We start from the raw sequence: 22,785 nt of genomic DNA on the forward strand, positions 1-22,785 counted from the left end.
AATCAGGATTATGATAAAAATGATATCAGAGCCCTTAAGACCAAAATTGGTGCCGTCTGAAATTATACAAACATTGACCATCAATAGGTATTTTATGTACAATTCAAGAGAGATCTTAAGCCTTTTCATGGTTTATCATGCTATACTTCAAAGAAGAGAGAGAGAGAGAGAGAGAGAGAGAGAGAGAGAGAGAGAGAGAGAGAGAGAGAGAGAGAGAGAGAGAGAGAGAGAGGAGAGATGAGAGAGAGAGAGAGGAGAGAGAGAGAGAGAGAGAGAGAGAGAGAGAGAGAGAGAGAGGGAGAGAGAGAGAGAGAGAGAGAGAGAGAGAGAGAGAGAGAGAGAGAGAGAGAGAGAGAGAGACAGAGAGAGAGAGAGAGAGAGAGAGAGAGAGAGAGAGAGAGACAGAGAGAGAGAGAGAGAGAGAGAGAGAGAGAGAGAGAGAGGGGAGAGAGAGAGAGAGAGAGAGAGAGAGAGAGGGGGAGAGAAAGAGAGAGAGAGAGAGAGAGGGACACAGAGAGGGAGCGACCCCCCTCAGCACCCTTCTTGTGTGTGTGTGTGTGTGTGTGTGTGTGTGTGTGTGTGTGTGTGTGTGTGTGTGTGTGTGTGTGTGTGTGTGTGTGTGTGTGTGTGTGTGTGTGTGTGTATTTACGCGCAGGGGCCACGTAAATACTGATGATGACAGAGCCCAGAGGAGGAGGTCCTTTTTTTCTACACCCGACACAGAGAGGCTGACCCCCCCCCCCTCCCAGTCTACCCCCACCCCCGGGGGGAGGTGTGTGTGCAGGGGCCATGCTCAGTCAGGAGGTCCCTTTTGTTTCTACAACCGACACAGAGAGGCTGAGGACCACCCCCCCCACCACACTACCCCCACCCCCGGGAGGAGGTCCTCCTGGGTGAAGGAGGACCAGAAGGTGTGGAGGTGTGTCAGTGTGTCTGAGGACCCTCCTCCACCTGGGGACACTCTGTAGAAGGACAGAGAGCCAGCAGGCCGGTCCAGATACACTCCTACTCTGGTGGAGCCAGCGGGGCGGAGAGGGAGGGCTGTCCCTGTACCGTTGTACCGGGCAGAGTAATGATCATCAGAACAATAAAGAACCCAGGACTTGTTGTTCCCTCCAAGCAGGCTGTCACCACCCCCTCCTCTCCTTGTGATTCCTCTGTATGTCACTCCTATCTCAACCTCTCCTTCCCACTCTACCTCCCAGTAACAGCGGCCAGTCAGAGCCTCTCTACCCAACACCTGGGGCCAGGAGTCAAATCTGTCTGGGTGATCCGGATACGACTGGTCCTCTCCAACCCACCTCACCTTCCTGTTGTCCTCAGACAGAGAGAGGTGTCCGTTGGCCGTGTTGGGGTCCAGTGTGAGGTCACAGGCATCTGAGGGAGAACCAGACATGATGAGCTGCTGAACCGCTCTTCATCCTCATCATCATCATCATCACTAGCACTGTTCTCCTACACTCTGTGTACATATACATAGATATGAACACATACATACATGTACATATGTCAGGGGTTAATCTAAACCGGGAAATGTTTTAATGTTTCAACCCAGCGCCTCCTTGTCGAAAATTTTAAATTACTTAAAATCTCCCGGAATGGAGAGCGAGCGAGCAAGACCGCGCACAGGAGACAGACGTGCTCCTAACCCCGTTCGCATCTGTGTAGCGAGCGCGCAGCACAACAGAGAGGGATCTAGAAACTGTGCATGAGGCAGTGTGCACGTGAGCCTCAGGCGCCTCCTGATTGGCCTGGATCGGTAAGTCAACCAATCAGTTTACAGTGTAGGCGGGCTTTTATCTCTTCTCCCGAACCAAATTTATCAGTTCAGTGAATCTGAGAGTGTCTGAGAAGAAATTTAAATAATAAAGATAAAGTGTTCTTCCAGCAGGTTCCCGAAGTACGTGTTTTTTTTTCTATATACATTACTGTATGTAATGTTCTGCATCTATGGTAACTTAGCCATTTTGAGTAATTTGGCCTTACTATACGAGTCAACATACTGGTCCTTCACAAGCCTCAGAATGATCCATTTCTACCTCAAATTTTCAAAAGCTCCGCACCGCCCTGCTGATAACCCTGCTGATAACGCCCTGTCCTGTGGACACCTTCCCCTCCGCTCGGTCGCTTTGCTCCCTCACCATTGATGTTTTCCCCCTTGTGAATTTTTTCTAGAAAAAACCCTGATATGTACACATACATAGATACACACACCTCAGCAATGACGTTATGAACACATCAACAACAATATTATGAAAACATCAACAACAATGTTATGAAAACATCAACAACAGTGTTATGAATACACTCATTCATCACTAGTACTGTTCTCCTGAACATGACATGTGTGGGGGGGGGGGGGGTCATGTGATGATAGTTACACTATTGCTACATCAACAACAAACATCTCTCCTTGGATCCAGGACTTACCAAAGACAAGCAGCTCAGCGCTGTGATTGGCCGTGCCAGCGCTGTTGCTCGCCATGCAGCAGACCGTGTTCACGCCGTACCTCCCACCTCTGACGAAGAGGAAGCCCCTCTCCACCCAGGCCTCTGATTGGTCGTCTCTGCCGTCCCTCTCCAGGGGCCTGCCGTTGTGGAGCCACTCTACTGTGGGCTCCGGCGTGCCGCCGGCGTGGCAGGTGTAGCGGGCCGTTTGGCCCACGGGCAACACGTGGGTAGAGGAGTGGAACTCTGTGATGCTGGGGGCCTCCTCCTCCTCCTCCGTGAGCATCACTGAACCTGAAGAAACCAGGAGGAGAGGAGTGAACGTCTACAACACGGATCTAGAGATGCAGCGTCAGACACTGCCTTCACTCTCTCCTGACACCTGTCCACTAGAGGGCGACCCAGGGGATTCACACCCAGTATTCTGGCCTGCCTTTTCATACATGATTGAGTATCACAGCAGTGTCTACAAAGATTACCCAGGGAGGGGAAGTCACTCCACAAAGAGATTAACGGGTCAGGGGCGGAGCTTGAAGAGAAGAACACCAAACCGTTCAGCAGCTCCAATAGAAACTAGTGCAGGTGAACCCAGAAAGGGTTGAACCTTGTGATCTGACCTCACTAGACCACAATAGAAACCTGACCTCAGTAGACCACAATATAAACCTGACCTTTGTAGACCTAAACACATCCAACAACCTTTCAACTCTTAAAGAGTGTATTTACTGTATCTACGGCACAGAGAACAGAAAGGAGGAACCGTTCTCCACTCATGAACACAAACAAAGTCTACGGACCCTCTTTGTTCCGCTCAGCCTCCAGATGATCCAGGTCTAGGACCTTCTCACAGATCCAGTGGTGCAGTCTGTTACACGGTTCTTCAGACCAGCCGTCCTCCCCTGCTACGACGCAGTCTCTTGCTCCGCCGTCATCGCGTGGTTTAACGTGTCTCCAACTGAGAACCACGAGGAGGAGACAGTGGAGGTCAGTCTGTCACTTTCAGAGAAGAGATGCTGCTGAACAGAGTCTTCAGCCTTACCTTGAGGTCATGGGGGTACCATCCACCCACTTGTGGGTCCCCTCTTTCTCTCGATCACTCAGTCCAATCCAGGAAGTATCCATCAATCTGCTGACAAACGCCTGTTTCCAAAGGTAATAGCATCTGTTGTTAGGCAACACAGATGAACACACGCACACACAAACACACACACACACACACACACACACACAGACACACACACACACACACACACCACACACACACACATACACACGCAGACACACACACACACACACACACACACACACAGACACACACACACACACACCAGTTCTTCTCTGCTGTTGATGACCACCAGGTCTGCCTTTCTCTTCTGACAGTCTTCTCTACTGGCCCTCCAGCCCTTCTTAGTGGTAGAAACACGGTAGAGACTCTTGTCGTGAAGCATCCAGCCCTGAAGCGTCAATTCATCTGTTGAATGTAAAAGAACATCCTGAACAAACAGAGAACTGCTTATCTTACGGTCTTCGTTACGGACACACAACCCTGAGACCTGACCTTAACAGACCACATAGAAGCATGACCTCAATAGACGACAATAGAAACCTGACCTTAGTAGACCACAATATGAATCACAGAAGCAGAGGGTGTTTTTGAAGTCCGTGCCTTCACGGACTTGCCCCCCTCTACCTTCAGGAACTCCTCACCCCCCCGACAAACTCACGTACACTCCGTTCAGGATCCACTCACACCCTCCAAACCCGACATACGAAGCTGTGCACCATGGGTGATCGGGCCTTTTCTGCTGCTGCCCCTAGACTATGGAACGCCCTCCCTGACCACCTGAGGGCTCCACAGACTACAGCTCTTTTTAAACGGAACCTCAAAACCCATCTCTTTAAAAGAGCATTTAGCTAACTTTCTTTGAGGTTCCCCCCTTTTAATAGTTTTTTTGGTATTTTTTTCTCTGTAGCACTTTGAGATTCTTGAATATAAAGTGCATTATAAATAAAATTTATTATTATTATTATTATTATTATTATTTTTGAAATGAATGTTAATGACGCGATTGATTTAATAAATTGGATAAAACCCTCACCGAGTTCATCCAGTAAGTGCTCTCTCCCCTCTTTCCAGGGTGACGGTGAGTCTAGGACAGGACAGAGGAATACAGAAGATATGAGCTCTAAAACAGAACAACATCGTCTCTAAGCATCACAGGACCCACAGCCAACCAAACACAAAGTCCATAATTATTAATACTAATAATTAATATTATTAGTATTAATAATATTAATACTAATTAAAATAGCAATAACTACAGTTATCAATATCATTATCGTTGCTATTGTTACAATTATTCATATTAGTTGGCCTAACACAAATTCTAACAAATACAATAATGATCATTATCATTGCTATTATTACAGGTTGAGCGCGCGCATTGCACGCTCAGCCTCTAGTTGTAATTAAACCCATAGCTATAATGTGGAAACCCCAGTCGATAATGTAACACATTTATGAGCACATAATATAATTACATTTTACCTATAATGTTACAACGTATAACATTTAGGTTCAGCTATAACGTAATGAAGCAAGCATAATAATTTCCTCTCTACGTTATGAAGCAAGCATCTTTTGCCCGCCAACGGAGCTTCATGCCAATTCATTGTGAACCACGGCCGAGATAACCACCGTAGCATGTCTTTACCTGTTGTGGAAGAGGGAGGGACGGCGGAGAACCAGACGCAGTCGATTCATGATATCGTAATGACCACGGAAGAGGCAGTGAATGAAGTATTGATTAGACAGCGATTTATTAGATACCACCGCTAATAAACCGTTGGAACACACAGGACCGGTAACCCTAGCAACGCCGGTAAACAAACCCCTCGAAGCCCAATCCCGACGCGCTACGGCCGTCCGGAGGCTCACACAGCTTCTGGCCGTAATATTATACATTACATTTATATCATATTATATACTATTATAGATAGAGCTCCGGGAGTGCAAACGGCAACAATCCCTTCTCCTCCATGCTGCGGTTCACCCGGTCGGCACTGCAGGGAACGGTTGGCCGGTTGAAAGCTGATTGGCTGTCACGTTACGTCACTCAGTGGCCACGCTGTTGAACGCTGATTGGCTGTTACGTTACGTCCCTCAGTGGCCACGCTGTTGAAAGCTGATTGGCTGTTACGTTATGTCACTCAGTAGCCGTTGAATGCTGATTGGCTGTCATCACACGAATGTCGCGGTGAAGTTCAAATATTTCAATATCATCCCCATAGATATATATAGAACACTAGATACGCCACGCCCCTCTCAGCCGCGGCACACGGAGCCGCCATCTTGTGTGGGTCTTGAGTAGGTATTCTCAGACTGTCAGACAGCCATAGATATATATGTTCACAGCTCATTTCTCAAAAAAAAACAATGCCAGTTCATTGTGCTGCTTTCAAGTGTGTACACCGTCGTTCAGTACAAACCAGATCAGAGGGAATCACTTTATAATTATATATAGTTATATATAACTATATATATATAGTTACATATATACATATATATGTGTATATATATATGTGTATATATATATGTGTATATACACACACATATACATATATATATATACACACTTTTTAACATATAAATGTCATGTGTTAAAAAGTGTGTTTCTTGTATAACATAGAGGGAAAAAAAAATCTTACTACCACTTAAAATCAAACATGGAATATCAACTATGATGGTGTCATCCACCTTTTCCACCACCTCATCCTTTTAGTGTCATCCACTGAGCCATCACCGCTCAAATTTGCTACATCTTTGTATGAATTTTCCATATGGTGTAATGCACTAGACAGCGGGTTGACCCATTAAAGATGGCAGCCGCGGTGGCCGTCAGCCGACCGGAGCTCAACATTGCCGTGACGTATCTAGTGTTCTATATATATCTATGATCATCCCACTGCAGACACAAATGGGCGTTCTCGTGTGGTGGGGGTTCCCGTTCACGCAGACTGGAACGCCCCCTTCTTATTCTTCGTCGCCTTTCTCGCTGAACTGTATTCAAATGTCAAAGTGTACTACTCCGAAACCATGTAAATAGTGTTCTAAATAAACTTCCAAAGTTTTTCAAATCTTATTTGGAAAATAACTTCACATGGTGTGTCTTTTCACAATTTATTCGTTACCAGCATTCGTAGTGTTGATCAGCAGTGAAATAGTCTGCCGCTGGGGTTGACAAGTTACCGGACTACTACCCATGCAAGTGAACGGAGCGTTCCACGGCATTGAGAAGACCCGTGTAATAAAGGCCTATAATATTTCTGTTTATGGCATAGATTTCTCCTCAGATTAGCCCAATAAAGCAATGAGACAAAAAGAACACAAACGCTTGATCAAAGGCCCGGCCTTTGATCGAGTCTCTACGTTGAATTTGTATGGAGTCATGTCGCCCCTTCGCGTTTGGTGTGGACGCACCTTCACCTGTGCGACAGGCCTGCTATTCTATAGCAGTAAGATGTTTAAAAAAATAACGTCTAACCTGGGCGAGTCGCGGTGTGTGCGTGTGTGGTCTTACCTGGGCGCGTGTGTCGATGACGGAGCCGTTATGTTTGAAAACATAACGTGTTACCTGGGCGAGTGTCGCTGCGGTGTGTGTGCGTGCGTGTTTGTTCTTACCTGCGCGTGTGTCGATGGCGGAGCCGTTACGGTTAAAACATAACCTCTTACCTGGGCGAGTGTGTCGCTGCCTTTGTATTGGCTAGTGGTGTGTGTGCGTGCGTGTGTGTGTGATTCCGTGTATGTTTGTGCACAGCTGCGTATGTGTGTGGTGTGTTTGTTCGGTGTGTGTGGATGCGGTGTGTATGTGCGTGCTTGCGGTGTATGTATGCGTTTGCGTGTGCTGTGTGTGTGTGAGAGCTGCAGGCTGCTTGGCACGTGCACACTGACCAACTTGAGTAACTGGTGCGACAGGCCTGCTATTATATAGAAGTAAGACTAGAGTGTCCGTGTGTGCGTTGCCTGCGCTCAACCTCTAGTAGTTTTTAAACCCATAGCTAATAATATGAAACTGCCCGTTCAGCACGGAGGCAGAACGGGTAGAACTCATCGCCATCATCTTAAATGTTACTGTCGATATTCTATTTAATTTCTGAGCGCATAATGTAATATAATTAAATATTAAAAAAAAGAATTGCCTATAATGTTACAACGTATAATATATTGGTTCACCTATAACGTAACGAAGCAAGCATAACAATTTTCTCCTAACTTCATGAAGCAAGCATAATATTTTTAAGTTTGCCGTATTTGTATATCAGAAGATTCGACCCTGAGGGTTTTTCACACTTGATGCTTTATCTGCGGGACATCGATGTCGTTCAGACATCAGCAGAATCTAGGGGGGTGGGCTTGCAAAGGGCGGGATTGGACGCATGGTCGAAGTTCGCAAGAGGCGGGATAAGTGCGGCCGCTGACACTGTAGTTTGTTTTGGTTTGACCGCAGACAGCACGGAGGCAGAACGGGCAGAACTCATCGCCATCATCTTAAATGTTACTGCAACGATGCATCATATATATTCTGTTGCATTCACAACATCCGAAGAATCGATCAATGAAAGATTAGAGCATGAGTTAGAGACAAATTCAAGAAAAGACGAAGAAGAAGGGTGTCGCGAACGATACTGGAGAAGGAGAGTGTATTTTATTGCTTAAAGGTCCCATGGCATGAAAATCTCCCTTTATGAGGTTTTCTAACATTAATATGAGTTCCCCTAGCCTGCCTATCGTCTCCCAGTGGCTAAAACTTGCGTTCGGTGTAAAACGAGCACTAGGTATCCTGCTCGCCTCTAAAAAAAATGGAAGCTAAGGGGCGCTGATTTGTAATGTGGCCCCATATGGGCGTCATAAGGGGCCAAGTTACCTCCCCTTTCTCTGACTGGCCCGCCCAGAAAATTCGGCCTGCCAATCGGACAATGAGCTACGACCATGCGAGCGCCACATGTGTGGTGCTTTGTAGTTTGGATAACCGTTCTGCTTTGATGCTATGGCGCATAAAACGTCGGTTCTTTGACGTCCCTAGTAATTCCACAACCAGACTGTAGTTGGGGTTATCTCCGCCATGGTTGAGAAGGAATTGGGGGAAAGGAACTTTGGCTTTGAATCCCTGAAGTACATGAACCATGACATTGAGGAGAAAGGGATTGATTGTTGTATGCTTCGTCATTGCGATACATCCACTGTAAGCAGAGCGCATGGTACCTTGGCCTCAAGCTGCTCAGGGCCACACCCCCACCCTCCTTCTTGACCCGCCTCTCTCCTCCTCATTTGCATTAAAGCTACTGACACAGAAACGGCACATTTGGGGAAAGCTCAATGTGCGACTGCCCGTAGTGGCTGTAATTCTGCACCACGGCTGAATTTCAGGAACATCTTCAAATACTGTGTTTGGGGCCCACTAATACCTATATTAAAGCATCCATGAAGTAGCATGCCATGGGACCTTTAATTTCCCATAGCACAAACACTGGGACAAATGCAGTTGATTTCTTGTTTAAACAGGGTAAGAAAACAGGGAGTGGAAGGATGCGACCATATAATGTTCAGCTAACTGTTGGGGGATTTGTTTAATGGAAAGTGTAGTAGACTATGCATGCAAATCAATCATTCAATAGCTTTTACTGTTATTCAGGGCTCAAAGTGCATTGATACAAAAAAAAATGCATGGCAACTACTATTGGTTAGTTGGAAATAATAATAACAAACAGCTGAAAAATGTGTTCATGTTACAACAGCTAAGGCAGCAACCTACCTAACTTTCGTGAACTAAAGCACAGGCTTGTGTGGGGGGGGGGGGGGGGGTGTGGGGGGGGGGGGGGGGGTGTGAGGGCTAGATTACAGATTGTGGCTACCTGACGTGAGAGATGTTTTTTTTTTCTTAACAGAAGAATGCGTCATTGAGATTAAACATCTCTTCAAGTGATCTGGCCAAGACAAGCAGCAGTAGCCTACAGTCACACATAGCCTACACATAAAACATAAGAAAAATAAAACAGCTAATACAGTCGGCAGGGGGGAGGGGGGATTTCAATATCACAAGACATTTCTGGAGGCTCAAGGAGATGGAGAATGTTTAAAGAAAAATAAGGTTTTGCAAAAAAGTGTCTTTGATGGACATAAGGCTCAGGTGGGAGAGTGTGTCGACGGCGGGGCTGTTATCTCAATCTTGCCGTTGTCTTGAAACATCTGCATCCACGTGTGTGCAGTGTGTGTATGCACGTGCATGTGTGTGCGTGTGTGTGTGCATGTGTGTGTGGTGTGTGTGTAGGCGGTGTCCTGCGCTGCCATTGTCTTGAAACGCCATGCATCAGCACGCCCGTGTGTGCAGTGTGTGTGCATGTGCGTGTGTGTTCGTGCACGTATGTGTGGATTGTTTGTGTGTGTGTATGCTGTGTTTATGGGTGTGCGTGCGGTGTATGTGTGCTAACCCTATTATTATCACTAAATCTAACAAAAACAATATTTAACATTATCATTGCTATTAATACAATCAATGATATGATTACTGTATTGTAATTCTATTCAGGAGGATAGGATTAGACTCACTGAAGCGCAGGGAGATGAGGAGAATACTCAGCAGTCCGATGCTCACAATGACAGTGATGTGAAACCATAGAGCTGTTCAGGAGTAGGACACACACACACACACACACACACACACACACACACACACACACACACACACACCACACACACACACACACACACACACACACACACACACACACACACACACACACACACACACACACACGGTCACTTTGGCTAAAAAAAAATCTAAACATAAATCTTAAATGTATTTGGAGGAAATCATACTTTTTTGGATCATTGTTTTGGACTGGATTATTTCTTTTAAATTCTCTATAAAAGGGGCACCTACCAAATCTTCTCTTCTTGGTCTCCTCCCGGTCCGAGATGGTGACCATTGTTACTCTCTGACGGCTTCCACGGCGTCTGGACTTAGCCTTCTTCTTTGCTCTACCAGCTGGAAAAACAACATCACTTGTTTTCATTCTGACCAATTATCAGCTTGCACTCTGATACCATCAGTGTAAGGAAATGTTTTTCTTCGACTGCACACAGACTCACAAACGCACTCAAGCACACACACACGGACACACAGAGTAATGTACACACTGATATATTCATACTGCGTGGCTGTCATTCACAGTCCAGACTCCCTACGGTCTGCAGAATCCCTCCCCGTCTTGAAGAAACACCTGAAGACCTCTACTGAGAACACCTCAGTAAGTGATGACTGGTACTGTGGCTCTCGTGTTTAGAACACACTTAAGCAGAGCACGTACTGGTCTCTAGCATACATGTTATTATTCCCTCATTATTGTACACTATACACGCACATAGTTATACAGTAATACACACAGAATTACATACGTATACAAACAGTAATGGAGGGGGGACAACATGTGGCCTGCGTGTTGCCAGGGTCTTTCACATCGGCCCACGCAGAAAATATGGGGACATGTTTTGTGGATAATTTAAGATATGTTCATATGAATGACAAACTTTATAGAATTATGTTAAATTCATAAGTACACCTGATATCACTTCAGTTAAATGAGCAGCCATTATTAAAAGACAAAATTGTTGATTACATAAACCATAGTCACTCTAATTTCACGTTGCACTACCATTAATAATAAGTCATGAAAAAACTAAACTTGTGTTCTGCTCCCTAAAGTTACTCTGCACTCTGTTCCACGTATATAACGGACATATATCATAAAACACACAACTACTTGAGATGCCTATCAGTAGTCCGTAACTCATGGGCGTAATCACACGTATAGGAAGGTTAATGTGAGCTTTTTGTCTCGAACACACACATGTCGTTAATTAGGAGAATAAATCTGTCTGTAGGGTCGCTGGTTCATCAGGTCGGTCCCTTTGGCTAAAAACGTTTTCTAAAAGTACATTTCAAATGTATGCAGATGAAAAGACGTTTTTTTAATGGATTATCTATTTTAACTCCTCTCAAAGGGCACCTACCAAATCTTCTCTTCCCGGTCTCCTCCGGTCCAATAGACAGTGTCCTCAGGTTCCTCAGAGAGTCCAGGGTCCGGTTCAGAGATGGTACCATGGTTCCTCCCTGACAGCTTCCGATGCCTCTGCTCTCAGGAGTCAGCTCTGCTATATAAGCTGGAAAAAACACGTCACATGTTTTAATTCTGACCAATCATGAAGTGACAGCGTTTTTCCTCTACTTGTATCAGATGTCTTCATTTGACTCACGGACGCATGCAAACACAAAACACACACAAACCACAAGATATTTTTTAAATTGAATATAAAGATAAAACAATATAGCAGACAGCTTTTCAACTTTTCTATCACAACTTTGTCATTGAGTGAGTGAGTCTGAGAGAGAGAGACATTGGCCCTCATTTATCAAACGAGCGTACGACAGAAAACGTGCGTAAAATGGATCTACGCTCATTTCAACGTTGAGCTTGGCATTTATCAATTTGAACGTGAGCGCAGGCTGCGATGAAATCTCACGTCAGGTCTGAGCTCGTGTACGCAAGTTTTTTTTGGGCGGCAACACACGGGTGTTTCACTGATGAATAGTGCAGCACAGAGTAGCCCATGTTGCACATCTGTATTAATTACTAAATAAATTGGAATTAGCCCAGCCGTTCAACAATTACAATCAAGTCAGCCCTAATTAAAAACAGTATTGCTATGAAAATAATTAGAATGTGACAGGTGAAATTGTTTATTCAGCTGTCTATATAAACAGGAGCTTTGCCAAATAGGTGGTCGAGTCCGCAGCGATGGCAGATCTGGCTCTGTTAGAGGACCCTCAACGCACGTCTAAGACGAGAGAGAGTTTTTCGAGACCCGCGCCGATTTTTTTATGGAGAGCGATGAATGGCTCTTGAGTCGTTTTCGTCTCCCAAGGCATCTCCTGATGGAGCTATGCAATGATTTGGAGCCACAGTTAAGGCGAGAAACTAGGCGATCAAACGCAATACCTGTGCCAGTTGCAGGTGTGCTCTACCTTGGGTTGTTGGCCACCGGGACCTTTCAGCGGGAGATCGGGGACAGGTCTGGTATGTTCCCAGCCAAGTATTAGCCGAACCATGCCAGCAGTTTGGCAGCTATACTGTCCCTCTCTGAACGTTATATTAAATTCCCAATACACTAACGATCAGCAAACTGGAATCAAACGGGATTTTTATGCTATTGCTTAGGTTTCCAAATGTGATTGGTGCGGTTGATTGTACCCATGTGCGTATGAAGCCACCATTCTATTAATGATTACCCGTACATCAACCGGCAAAAGCTACCATTCGGTTAATGTTCAGATTATTTGCGATGCCAGAATGTCAATCCTGAACATGGTAGCCCGATGGCCTGGGGGCACGCACGATTCTTTTATTTCCAAAATAGCAACGTTGGGCATCGTCTACATCAGGGCGCACTACATGGTCAGAGTCATCTCGGTGAGTTACGCTGCAGTCGCACTGCACCGGCCTCCTCCCGTTTCTTGCTTGGCCGGCTTCACAGCCGCAACACGTTTTTGGTGATGAGCTTCATGTCGGAACATTTTTTCTTCACCTTATTCGGAATTAAATAACTTTAACGGAATGCAAACAATAGCATATATGTGAAATGTTTTAAGCTGGATAACAGAAGTTGTACATTTAATTTATTATTTAATTAATTTAATTAACAAACCTCTTCCGTAGCCCGACGAACATTGGAAACAATATTCACTGCAACAGTTATTTCCTTCCATATAGCATTCTTTTGCTGGCCTTTATTGCCAGCTTTTAGGCTACCAAATAAAACCAGACGGTTCGCATCCACCAGTGACCCGAGCGTCTCCATTTGGGTCTCGGAAAAATTCCTCTATTTTACCGTTGGACGTTCTTCTCCATGTCGTAAAAGTTGGGGGCGAGACTTCTGAAGACGTGCTTTTATATGGGCGTGTCACGTTCATTACGATCGATCTCAGCCGCCGTATTTATCAACGCAAGATCCTTCGTATGCTGGGATTGGTGTGATACGAAGGTTTCGTAAATCTCACGTGGGTCCTATCGTAAGATGAATCATGCGTTCAGATTTGCGCTCATTTCTACGTTCGTTTGATAAATGAGGGCCATTGTGTGTATGGTCTAAAAGCAGTACGGGTTGTTCCAGTACTTGATGTTAACTCTGATTCGTATCATTTCTGTGAAGCCTATCTCTTCTGCTCACAGGGAACTAACATCCACGCAAACCACGTTTATGTTGAACTTCAATCATTCACTCCTGTGTGTGTGTGTGTGTGTGTGTGTGTGTGTGTGTGTGTGTGTGGTGTGTGTGTGTGGTGTGTGTGTGTGTGTGTGTGTGTGTGTGTGTGTGTTTGTGTGTGTGTGTGTGTGTGTGTGTGTGTGTGTGTGTGTGTGTGTGTGTGTGCATGTGTGCGTGTGTGTGTGTGGGAACACTTTAAAAACAAGGTACGCAAAAAATTGGGGTAGTTACTGAGGAACGAATAAGTAAAGAATGATTCATAACTCCTCAGTAGTTACTGAATAACTGTCACTTAGGGCCCCAGTTAGGGCCCCAGTTGTTCATCATTCGTTACTCAGTAACAAATACAGTATCCCCTAGTCTGTTTACCAGTAACTCCTCAGTAGTTACTGAGTAAACCGCCACTTACCTACGTTTTGCGTACCTTATTGTAAAGTCTTACCAAAACATTTCTATGTTTGGGACACTGTTTGGATGTATATCATGACTTCATCATTAGTCTGAGTAACAGCAGTATCAGTCTAAGAAGTGAGGATTTAAACATTGCTCAGAGGTCGTGTGATTGAGAGGAGGGATATGGCTGTTTTAGTGATGTGGTTGACATGGTGTGAATGATTTTAACTGTTGGTTCTTTTGAATTCCGCATTCTCCGTTCGCAAACATTTTTTGAATTGTAAGATGACACATTTTTACACGTAAAAGTGACTTTTGTGCTTTGACAAGTAAAAGGTTAATGTACTTATCCGAGGGAAAAGGCCTCATAAAAAGTTAATATTGACACATACAACGCACACAAACACACACACAAACAGACATCTTTGCTGTTGTGCAAGCTGTGATGGATACTTGCAGACGTGCAGGCTTATATGGTAATAGTAATGAAGAAACTTATTTACCTTGAGATCTTCATTTCCTCCTTTGCACCGTTGCGTCTCCAGATACGTAGAGCTACAGGACGCTAAACCCTTTGATAACCCCTTGTTATCTGTGGTCTGTGTGTGTGTGTGTGTGTGTGTGTGTGTGTGTGTGTGTGTGTGCGTAGTTTTGTGTTTCTTTTCCATGTCGTCAGAATAATTATTGAGTGTATTTCACAATATATTCTCAGCCATGGCAACATGTCTGTATTTGGGGGGATGGCTCTGTGGGGGAAACTCCCCGGCCGTCCGAGCAGCCTTGAAACACCACATCCCCATCAGGTCAAACAGTTTAGAACGCCCTGGACCAGAGATCTGAAGGGCTTCGCAGGCCGCTTCTTGACCCTAGCCCCCCAAAGGGCAGGGAAACCCCCCCTAATATCAGGGAACCTGGAGAAGGAACCCAGAAGAGGGGTCCCTCTCCAGGGATGGTAGGAGTGCAAATAGGAGACGTAATAATGTGCAGACGTAATGGTAGCATAACTAGTGCTATCTGAGAGATATCCTCTATCCATCGCTATCTCTTGTCTTTATAGTGCAACACTGAAAAGCCGTTGCTTTATTTATTCCATGATTTTGTTTAGATGTACTTAAAGGCTTCTTTAAGTACACATAAGATAGAGAGCGAGAAAGAGAGAGAGAGAGAGAGAGAGAGAGAGAAAGACATAGATAGAGATACATAAATAGAGATGCAAAGATAGATATATAAAGAGAGAGAGAGAGAGAGAGAGAGAGAGAGAGAGGGAGAGAGAGAGAGAGAGAGAGAGAGAGAGAGAGAGAGAGAGAGAGAGAGAGAGAGAGAGAGAGAGAGAGAGAGTTTCAGGATCTCAGCCAGGAGTTTCTGGCTGCCCTTTTTGTCTTTCTGTCCTTCATCGATACTGGTGTCAATCTGCTCTCAGAAGAACCACCATCCTTCAGGAAAGATAAACTCCTCCTCTACCAGAGTGCTGTGGACAAGGCCCTTTCAATGTGAGAATGGACACCTGGACTTGTTCCTCCGCTTCCTCCTGGACCTGACTGAAATCCAGTTCTCCGTGGTTTCCCCGATAAAGAGACTAAAAATGTACAAACCCGACGATCGGAGTCTGCTTAGTGCAAAAGTAATTTGGGATTGCGTTTCTCTTTTCACGGCGCAGAAGAGAAGAGAGAGGAGAGGAGAGGATAGGGAGAGAGAGAGGGGGGAAGGGGGAGGGAGAGCGAGAGAGATAGAGAGAGAGACAGAGAGAGAGAGAGAGATCGGTTTAAATATCAGAACAAGTGAATGATTAATCATCCTGTGGATTAATTGTTCGAGTGTTGAGATTGTACACAAATCGTAGTTTTCACTTCAAAAGGAAAGACAGCAAAATCAAGCACTGCTTCGGGACCCGCTATAGTTCTAGTTCTAGTTCTAGATATAGTTGAGACCGAGACGGTCTGAGGGGTCCTTCCCTGCAGACCCCACGGAGAGGAGCCCCAGCAGCAGCAGCAGTACCCCCCCCACAATGCTGAGTGTGGAGGGGACTCCAGGGGAGGGAGGAGGCTGGACCCGCTCCACCAATGGGAATTCAGAAAGGCGGTGGCGTCATTAGTTACCAGGTGGACCTCAACAGTTGAAGTGGAAATAAGTGAAGCAACCGAACGGACAGAAAGAGCAACATGAGAGGCCTGGTGGATCTCGGTGTTAACAGATTAAACACAGACACGCACACACACACACACACACACACACACAACACACACACACACCACACACACACACACCACACACACACACACACACACACACACACACACACACATTGATTAATTTGACTATTAAGTCAGCACTAACGCATCCAGGACCACCACTCGACTTTGAGACGAGCTGACGTGTGTTGGGTCCCAATGACCGTCCTTAGCGTCCTAACCCTAACCCCTAACCCTCACCCTCACCCTGACCCTCACCCTAACCCTCACCCTCACTCTCACCCTGACCCTCAACTCACCCTCACCCATCACCCTCACCCTCACCCGCCCTCACCCTGACCCTCACCCTAACCCTCACCCTGACCTGACCCTCACCCTCACCCTCACCCCTGACCCTGACCCTCACCCTCCCCCTGACCCCACCTCACCCCTCACCCTGACCCTCACTCTCACCCTCACCCTCACCTAAACCTAAAACCCTCACCCTCACCCTCACCCTCACCCTCACCCTACCCCTCACCCTCACCCTCACCCTCACCCTCACCCTCACCCCTCACCCTCACCCTCACCCTCACCGACCCTCCCCCTGACCCTCACCTGAACCCTCACCCTCCCCTCACCCGGACCCTCACCCTCACCCTCACCCTGACCCTCACCCTGACCTCACCCTCACCCCTCACCCTCACCCATGACCCCTCACCCTCACCCTCACCCTCACCCTCACCCTCACCCTGACCCTCACCCTCACCCTGACCCTCACCCTGACCCTCACCCTGACCCTCACCCTGACCCTCACCCTCACCCTGACCCTCACGCTCTGCACCCTCTACCCTCACCCTCCCCTCACCTGCTACCCTCACCCTCACCCTCACCTGACCCTGCACCCACCTCCACCTCACCCTCACCCTCCCCCTCCCCCTCCCACTGCTACAGCCTACCTCTCCACAAATGGACAAAGAACATTAGTATTTTTTCTCCTCTGTTACAGTATCTGTCTCATTACTTTTATTTTATGATTTACAACCCCCCTTTCTATTATATTTCCCCCTATTCCCACCATAATGATTTTACTGGTTATTATTTTTCAGTATCTGGTGTCCAATGGCAATATATAACTAAACCCGATTATAGTTGTTTTGCATTTAATCTCTCTTCTGTTTAATTCTTTCTTTACCTCCTAAACCCCCCTCCTCTATCTTACCCCCCTCCCTCCCTCTTTCTTACCCCCCCCCTTTCTTACCCCCCCTCCCTCATCTCTTTTGAGTTATCAAGTGTGGCCCTTTCTCTATTCCTTTATGAATGCACTCCCATCAAACCATGGATACTCTTACCATAATGGCTTCAGAGTGTTGGCTTCAGGCCACGCCACACCACGTAGGCCTCCTCTACTAGCTGTTAACCCTGTAGAAAGAAACACAACAAGCAATTTAGATCTGAGTTCAATACAAGTTCACCTCAAATTATTACAAGCTATTCATCACAGAGATTCTTGAAGGAGCAACCACAAGAGGCTCCCCTCCGATAGGGATGGGTCAAAAGGTAGCTCACCTGACCATTTATCAAGCCAGCTGCTCCAAACGACACGGTCCTAAATAAAATAAAAGATAACACTACGCAGTGGATGAAGCAGAACCTGACTGCTCTAAAGAACACTATGCTGGGATCCTACTGGATCTCAGCACTGGTTTAGGGCCTTTCAACAATGAGGCTTATGACAGAGCCCTCAGGCGGGCCCACCAGGCTACGGCAGGCGACTGACTTCATCCTCCATCACCACACTACACTCCCTGGTCACAGATCTCCTCCTCCATATTCTGCTCTAGCCCCCATCATGTAATCATCCTCCTCCTCCCCCAGCCTGGCCCTGGACTGCCCAGCCTGTGCTCTTCCTCCCCTCTCTCCTCCTCCTCTCCTCCGCCTCCTTCTTCCTCCCCTCTCCTCTTCCCCACCCCTCTCCCTCCTCCTCCTCCTCCTCCCTCCTCCAGCACTCTGCCCCTCAGTAAGTGTAGCAGCCACTAGTCATCCTGGCAATACTGCAGTTCTTTGTAGCTAAATACTAATGCCGTCATACTGACTTTTAGTGACTTTTAATATAGCCCAGTCTTATTCTGTATGGTATGGAATTTAATTTAATTGAAAATGTTTTTATTTTCAACAAGTCCGCGTGCGTGCGTGCGTTGCACGTATTGTGTGTGTGTGTGTGTGTGTGTGTGTGTGTGTGTGTGTGTGTGTGTGTGTGTGTGTGTGTGTGTGTACTCGCCTAACTATCCAACAGTGGACTTCGGCGTCGTAACACCTTCACCAACAGGGGACCTCCGAGCCAAGAGGGGACATTTTTCAGGTCCCCTTTTGGTCATGCCTTAAATCAACCTAAAAACATGCCTAAAATATTTTGACGCATTTTCACAACTTTTGCCAAGAGGGGACCTGAAAGTGTGTGAGTGTTTAGTCCATACTCTATAGCGCCTCTGCTGGCCAGAGGTTGATTTTCAACTACCAATCCACACACGTCGCTTCAAACACTCCTCTATTGTGTGAACGACCTGCAGTCGTTCACACGTCTGTAGACGGCTGTTAAACAACTACTTAGTAAAGTCTCTTGAAACATGCAAACAAAAGAGGCTCAGCTTTATAAGTTCCACACTTTTTTTGTATGTAGTGACAGGGGTCCACTAATAAATAATAATAATAATAATAATACATTTAATTTTGATGACACTGTTGGCTAATACAAAATGACACAAGTCCCTTCTTAGATAGCATGGAGCGACACACACACACTCCTTCTTTTATGAAAAGAAGTAATAACTATATATACTGTAAGGGAAAGATTGTAATCTCAACTAATGTAATAATCATTTTTCAAACTTGATTTTTTAGTGTGTTTTTAGGAATAGAATTGTCTAACAAAAAAACTATCTATTAATTTGTATCAATAAAAATGCTATACAAATACAATATAAGGGTCTAGACCTTTGAAATTGTTCAATCCCCAAATTAGCCCTAATTTACCATTTTACAATGTACTCCAGTCCCCAATCTATTTTTAAAGAAATGCATTTGAATTGTTGATTTGCATCACAGAAAATGGTCCACACTTGTACTGTATGGAATGACAGGGGTCCACTGTTGGCTGATACATAATGACAGAAGTTCTCTCTTAGATAGCATAGAGTGACATTCACACTCCATCATGGATGAGTAAAAAAATAAATAAGCAAAATGGATAGTTCTTAAGAGGTAATAACAATCCTAAATATGATCTATATATATATATCTATCAAATATATATGTATACATATATATTGTGTTATTTTGCAAGTAAGTTGCCCCAACAATGTTGTCATTGTGGCTTGTCATGAACCCAAATTTCTAACTTATATAGGTTTTTATTTCTTTACAACTACAAACTTGTGTGCTTAGTCTACGGTTAAAGAATGCATTTTATCTGTTGATTTTGCATAACATAAGTTTTTCTAATGACAGGGGTCCACTGTTGGCTAGGACAAAATGACACAAGTCCCTTCTTAGATAGCATGGAGCGACTATCATACTCCTGCTTTTATGAAAAGAGGAATAACGATATATACTGTAAGGGAAGATAGTAATCTCAACTAATGTAATAATAATTTGTCAAACTTGATTTGTTAGTGTGTTTTTAGGAACAGAATAGTCTAACAAAAACCTATCTATTCATTTGTATCAATAAAAAATGATAAACAAATACAATTAAAATACAATATAAGGCTCTAGATCTTTGAAATTGTTCAATCCCCAAATTAGCCTTAATTTACCATTTTACAATGTACTTCAGTCCCCAATCTATTTTTAAAGAAATGCATTTGAATTGTTGATTTGCATCACAGAAAATGGTCCACACTTGTACTGTATGGAATGACAGGGGTCCACTGTTGGCTGATGCATAATGACAGAAGTTCCCTCTTAGATAGCAGAGAGTGACATTCACACTCCAACATGGATGAGTAAAATAATAAATAAGCAAAATTGATAGTTCTTAAGAGATAATAACAATCAGAATATGATTATTTAGATTGTTATTATGATTATTTATATTGGCTATTACAAAATGACACAAGTCCCTTCTTAGATAGCACAGAGCGACATTCACACTCCTGCTTTTATGAAAGAGGAAATAACTATATATACTCAATGTTACTATGTTTTTGTAACAGAATCTTAGGGCTCAGCTTTAATGGATTGCTTAACCATTGTCAAGTATGAAACTGTATTAAAATAAAGGGCTACCCAGAAGGCAAAGGACCAGTCAGCTAGAGGATGGCTAAATAATCATTCATGTCTCTCTACATATTTTAGAACAGTTGAGTGACCAGCAACCATGCGCTTCACAGATCCTAACTTTAAGCTTAATTGTGGTGAGTGCTGCCTCTGAGAAGTGAGAAACTTAGAGCGGGGAGGTTGTTGCTCTCAGTCTCTTATCGTGATGGGGGGATGGTTACCTGAGTTGACGATGGTCGTTAGGGCCTTTCTACAGTGAGTTTCAAGGTTGCTAACTTGCCTCTGGCAATGCAACTGCAGACAGTCGGCTTCCAGTTTATTCTAGATTCTATCAAACTAGGGGGATTATTCTTTTGAATTCTAATAAATTGCTCTGATCATAATAAAATACTAATTTAACTATAGAGATACAGTAGGATTTGGTTACTATACCATTTTCTTCACCACATTATATATCGCTTTGTAGGGAGGGGGGGGATGTGGAATGGATTTACATACTTTATGCTACTTAAGGGTGCACTCACACCTTGCTCAACTGGCCCCATTGTTTTCTGGCCTGCACTCACACCAGGCACAGCGTTATGGGTGGGCCTGACGGACCCAGGCCCACCCTCTGTTCAACAGGCCCACCCAAAACTTTTCTTAAAAAAATAAAAATAAAATATATATATTATATATTTAATTTATTGCACGGTTCTTTTCAATGCTGTGGAATGAAAGCTTCAAGGGAAGTGTTTTTGCCTCTGAATCACGTCTCTGATATCACTCCGCATGTCAGGTATTCATAAACCCCAGCGTATTCGGTTGCTAAGCGACGTAAACGTCTTATGCAGACTATTTCTCTGCTAATCAACGCTACGAATAGTAATTGTAAAAAGACAGACCTTGTGAAGTTCTTTTTTTGAATTGGCAATATAGCCTTTAACTTCACGTCTAATAGCCTCGAGTCCATCACCGCATCAGTGACAGACACGATTGATTTGATCGAGAACCTCAAACAAGAACCGACAGACATGCGCTCAGGTGACTGTGCGTTCTTAAACATGTTGGCAACAACAAATAAGATGATGGAGGATCATGATGTCAACAACTGGGATGTACCCAGTTTGCAATCCCGCTCAAGAAATCTCCCAGGCCGATTTGAGGGAAGTATCTTCACATGCACGTTGGGGAAATCGACAAGAGTGAGGAGTGACAGTGACCTGCGCTATATTTCCAACGCGCTAATAGGCTGCCAGCTTAATGAACTGAACAACCGATTCCACAGTGACACCTATGGGCTCATGTCAACTGCAGCAATCCTGATGTCCCCATCCTCGATATAAATGACACCACTTTGGCTACTAAAGCGAACTCTCTCAATGATACAGGAAAGCGCTAGATAACCATATCAGAGTCGGAGCTCGCAGTGTTTGTGCAACTCAGAGAGAAGGAAAAAAGAGGAGAACATCTCAAAAGTATTCTTGAAGTGATGGACATATGCAATGAGGACGTTTTCCCGAATATCCATGCTTTCAAGCTCTGATCACACAATGACATCCTGTTTAGTTGAACGCGTCTTTTCCAGTGTCAACCGAATTAAAACAGCAAATAGGAGCACCATGCTTACAACTCGCCTTAAGTCCCTCTGTCTGTTGACATTTGAGAGACAGCTTACAGTAACTCTCGACTTCGATGAAATCATTGACATTTTCAAGAGCGAACCCCGCCGATTACTCCTGTAAATGAATTAATACATTTTCTTCTCATGCTCTTCTTCTTCCCAAGCCTATCTATTTTCATGTTTGGCAATCTTTTAAGCCTGCCTATTGGCGCAAAACTACCCAGTTATTATTTTGATGTTCTGCCCTTAAAGATATTGTTAGTTTGCCTGATAAGTTAAAGGCTTCTGAAAGGCTTTGTTTTTGAAATGCAGCAAAATAAATGTTGATATTGATGCTTGCTCTGATTTGCGTTAAAGGGCTGTTAACCTTCTGACCTCGGATGACCGTGAATTTGCGGTAGACTATTGTAGTTATTATCTCGTAGTAGCCTAAATTTGAATGCATGTTCCGTATAATAAGCCCAGCCAGTCTGTTGCGATGTCGAAATATTGTTGAAAACTTAAACAATTCAACAGAATTACGAAATAGTCGGCCTCATGTTATACAAGCAGAACTAAACTACGAGGGAAATATT

The 22,785-nt window shown here is 44.7% G+C and overlaps 1 protein-coding gene across 1 annotated transcript; it reads right to left on the bottom strand.

Moving 5' to 3' along the window:
• Positions 1 to 709: 709 nt before the first annotated feature.
• Positions 710 to 11,609, bottom strand: LOC130378342 (uncharacterized). The gene is made up of 9 exons (XM_056585121.1): positions 11,519 to 11,609; positions 10,389 to 10,493; positions 10,055 to 10,126; positions 4,548 to 4,598; positions 3,777 to 3,919; positions 3,488 to 3,588; positions 3,246 to 3,403; positions 2,431 to 2,742; positions 710 to 1,377 (listed from the first exon to the last, which is right to left on the bottom strand). Exons 1-9 carry the CDS (start codon positions 11,607 to 11,609, stop codon positions 818 to 820), a joined length of 1,593 nt encoding a protein of 530 aa, XP_056441096.1. The 3' UTR covers positions 710 to 817.
• Positions 11,610 to 22,785: the final 11,176 nt, after the last annotated feature.

This window comes from Gadus chalcogrammus, unplaced genomic scaffold (assembly GCF_026213295.1).
Source record: "Gadus chalcogrammus isolate NIFS_2021 unplaced genomic scaffold, NIFS_Gcha_1.0 GACHA072, whole genome shotgun sequence".
Classification (NCBI taxonomy): Eukaryota; Metazoa; Chordata; class Actinopteri; order Gadiformes; family Gadidae; genus Gadus; species Gadus chalcogrammus.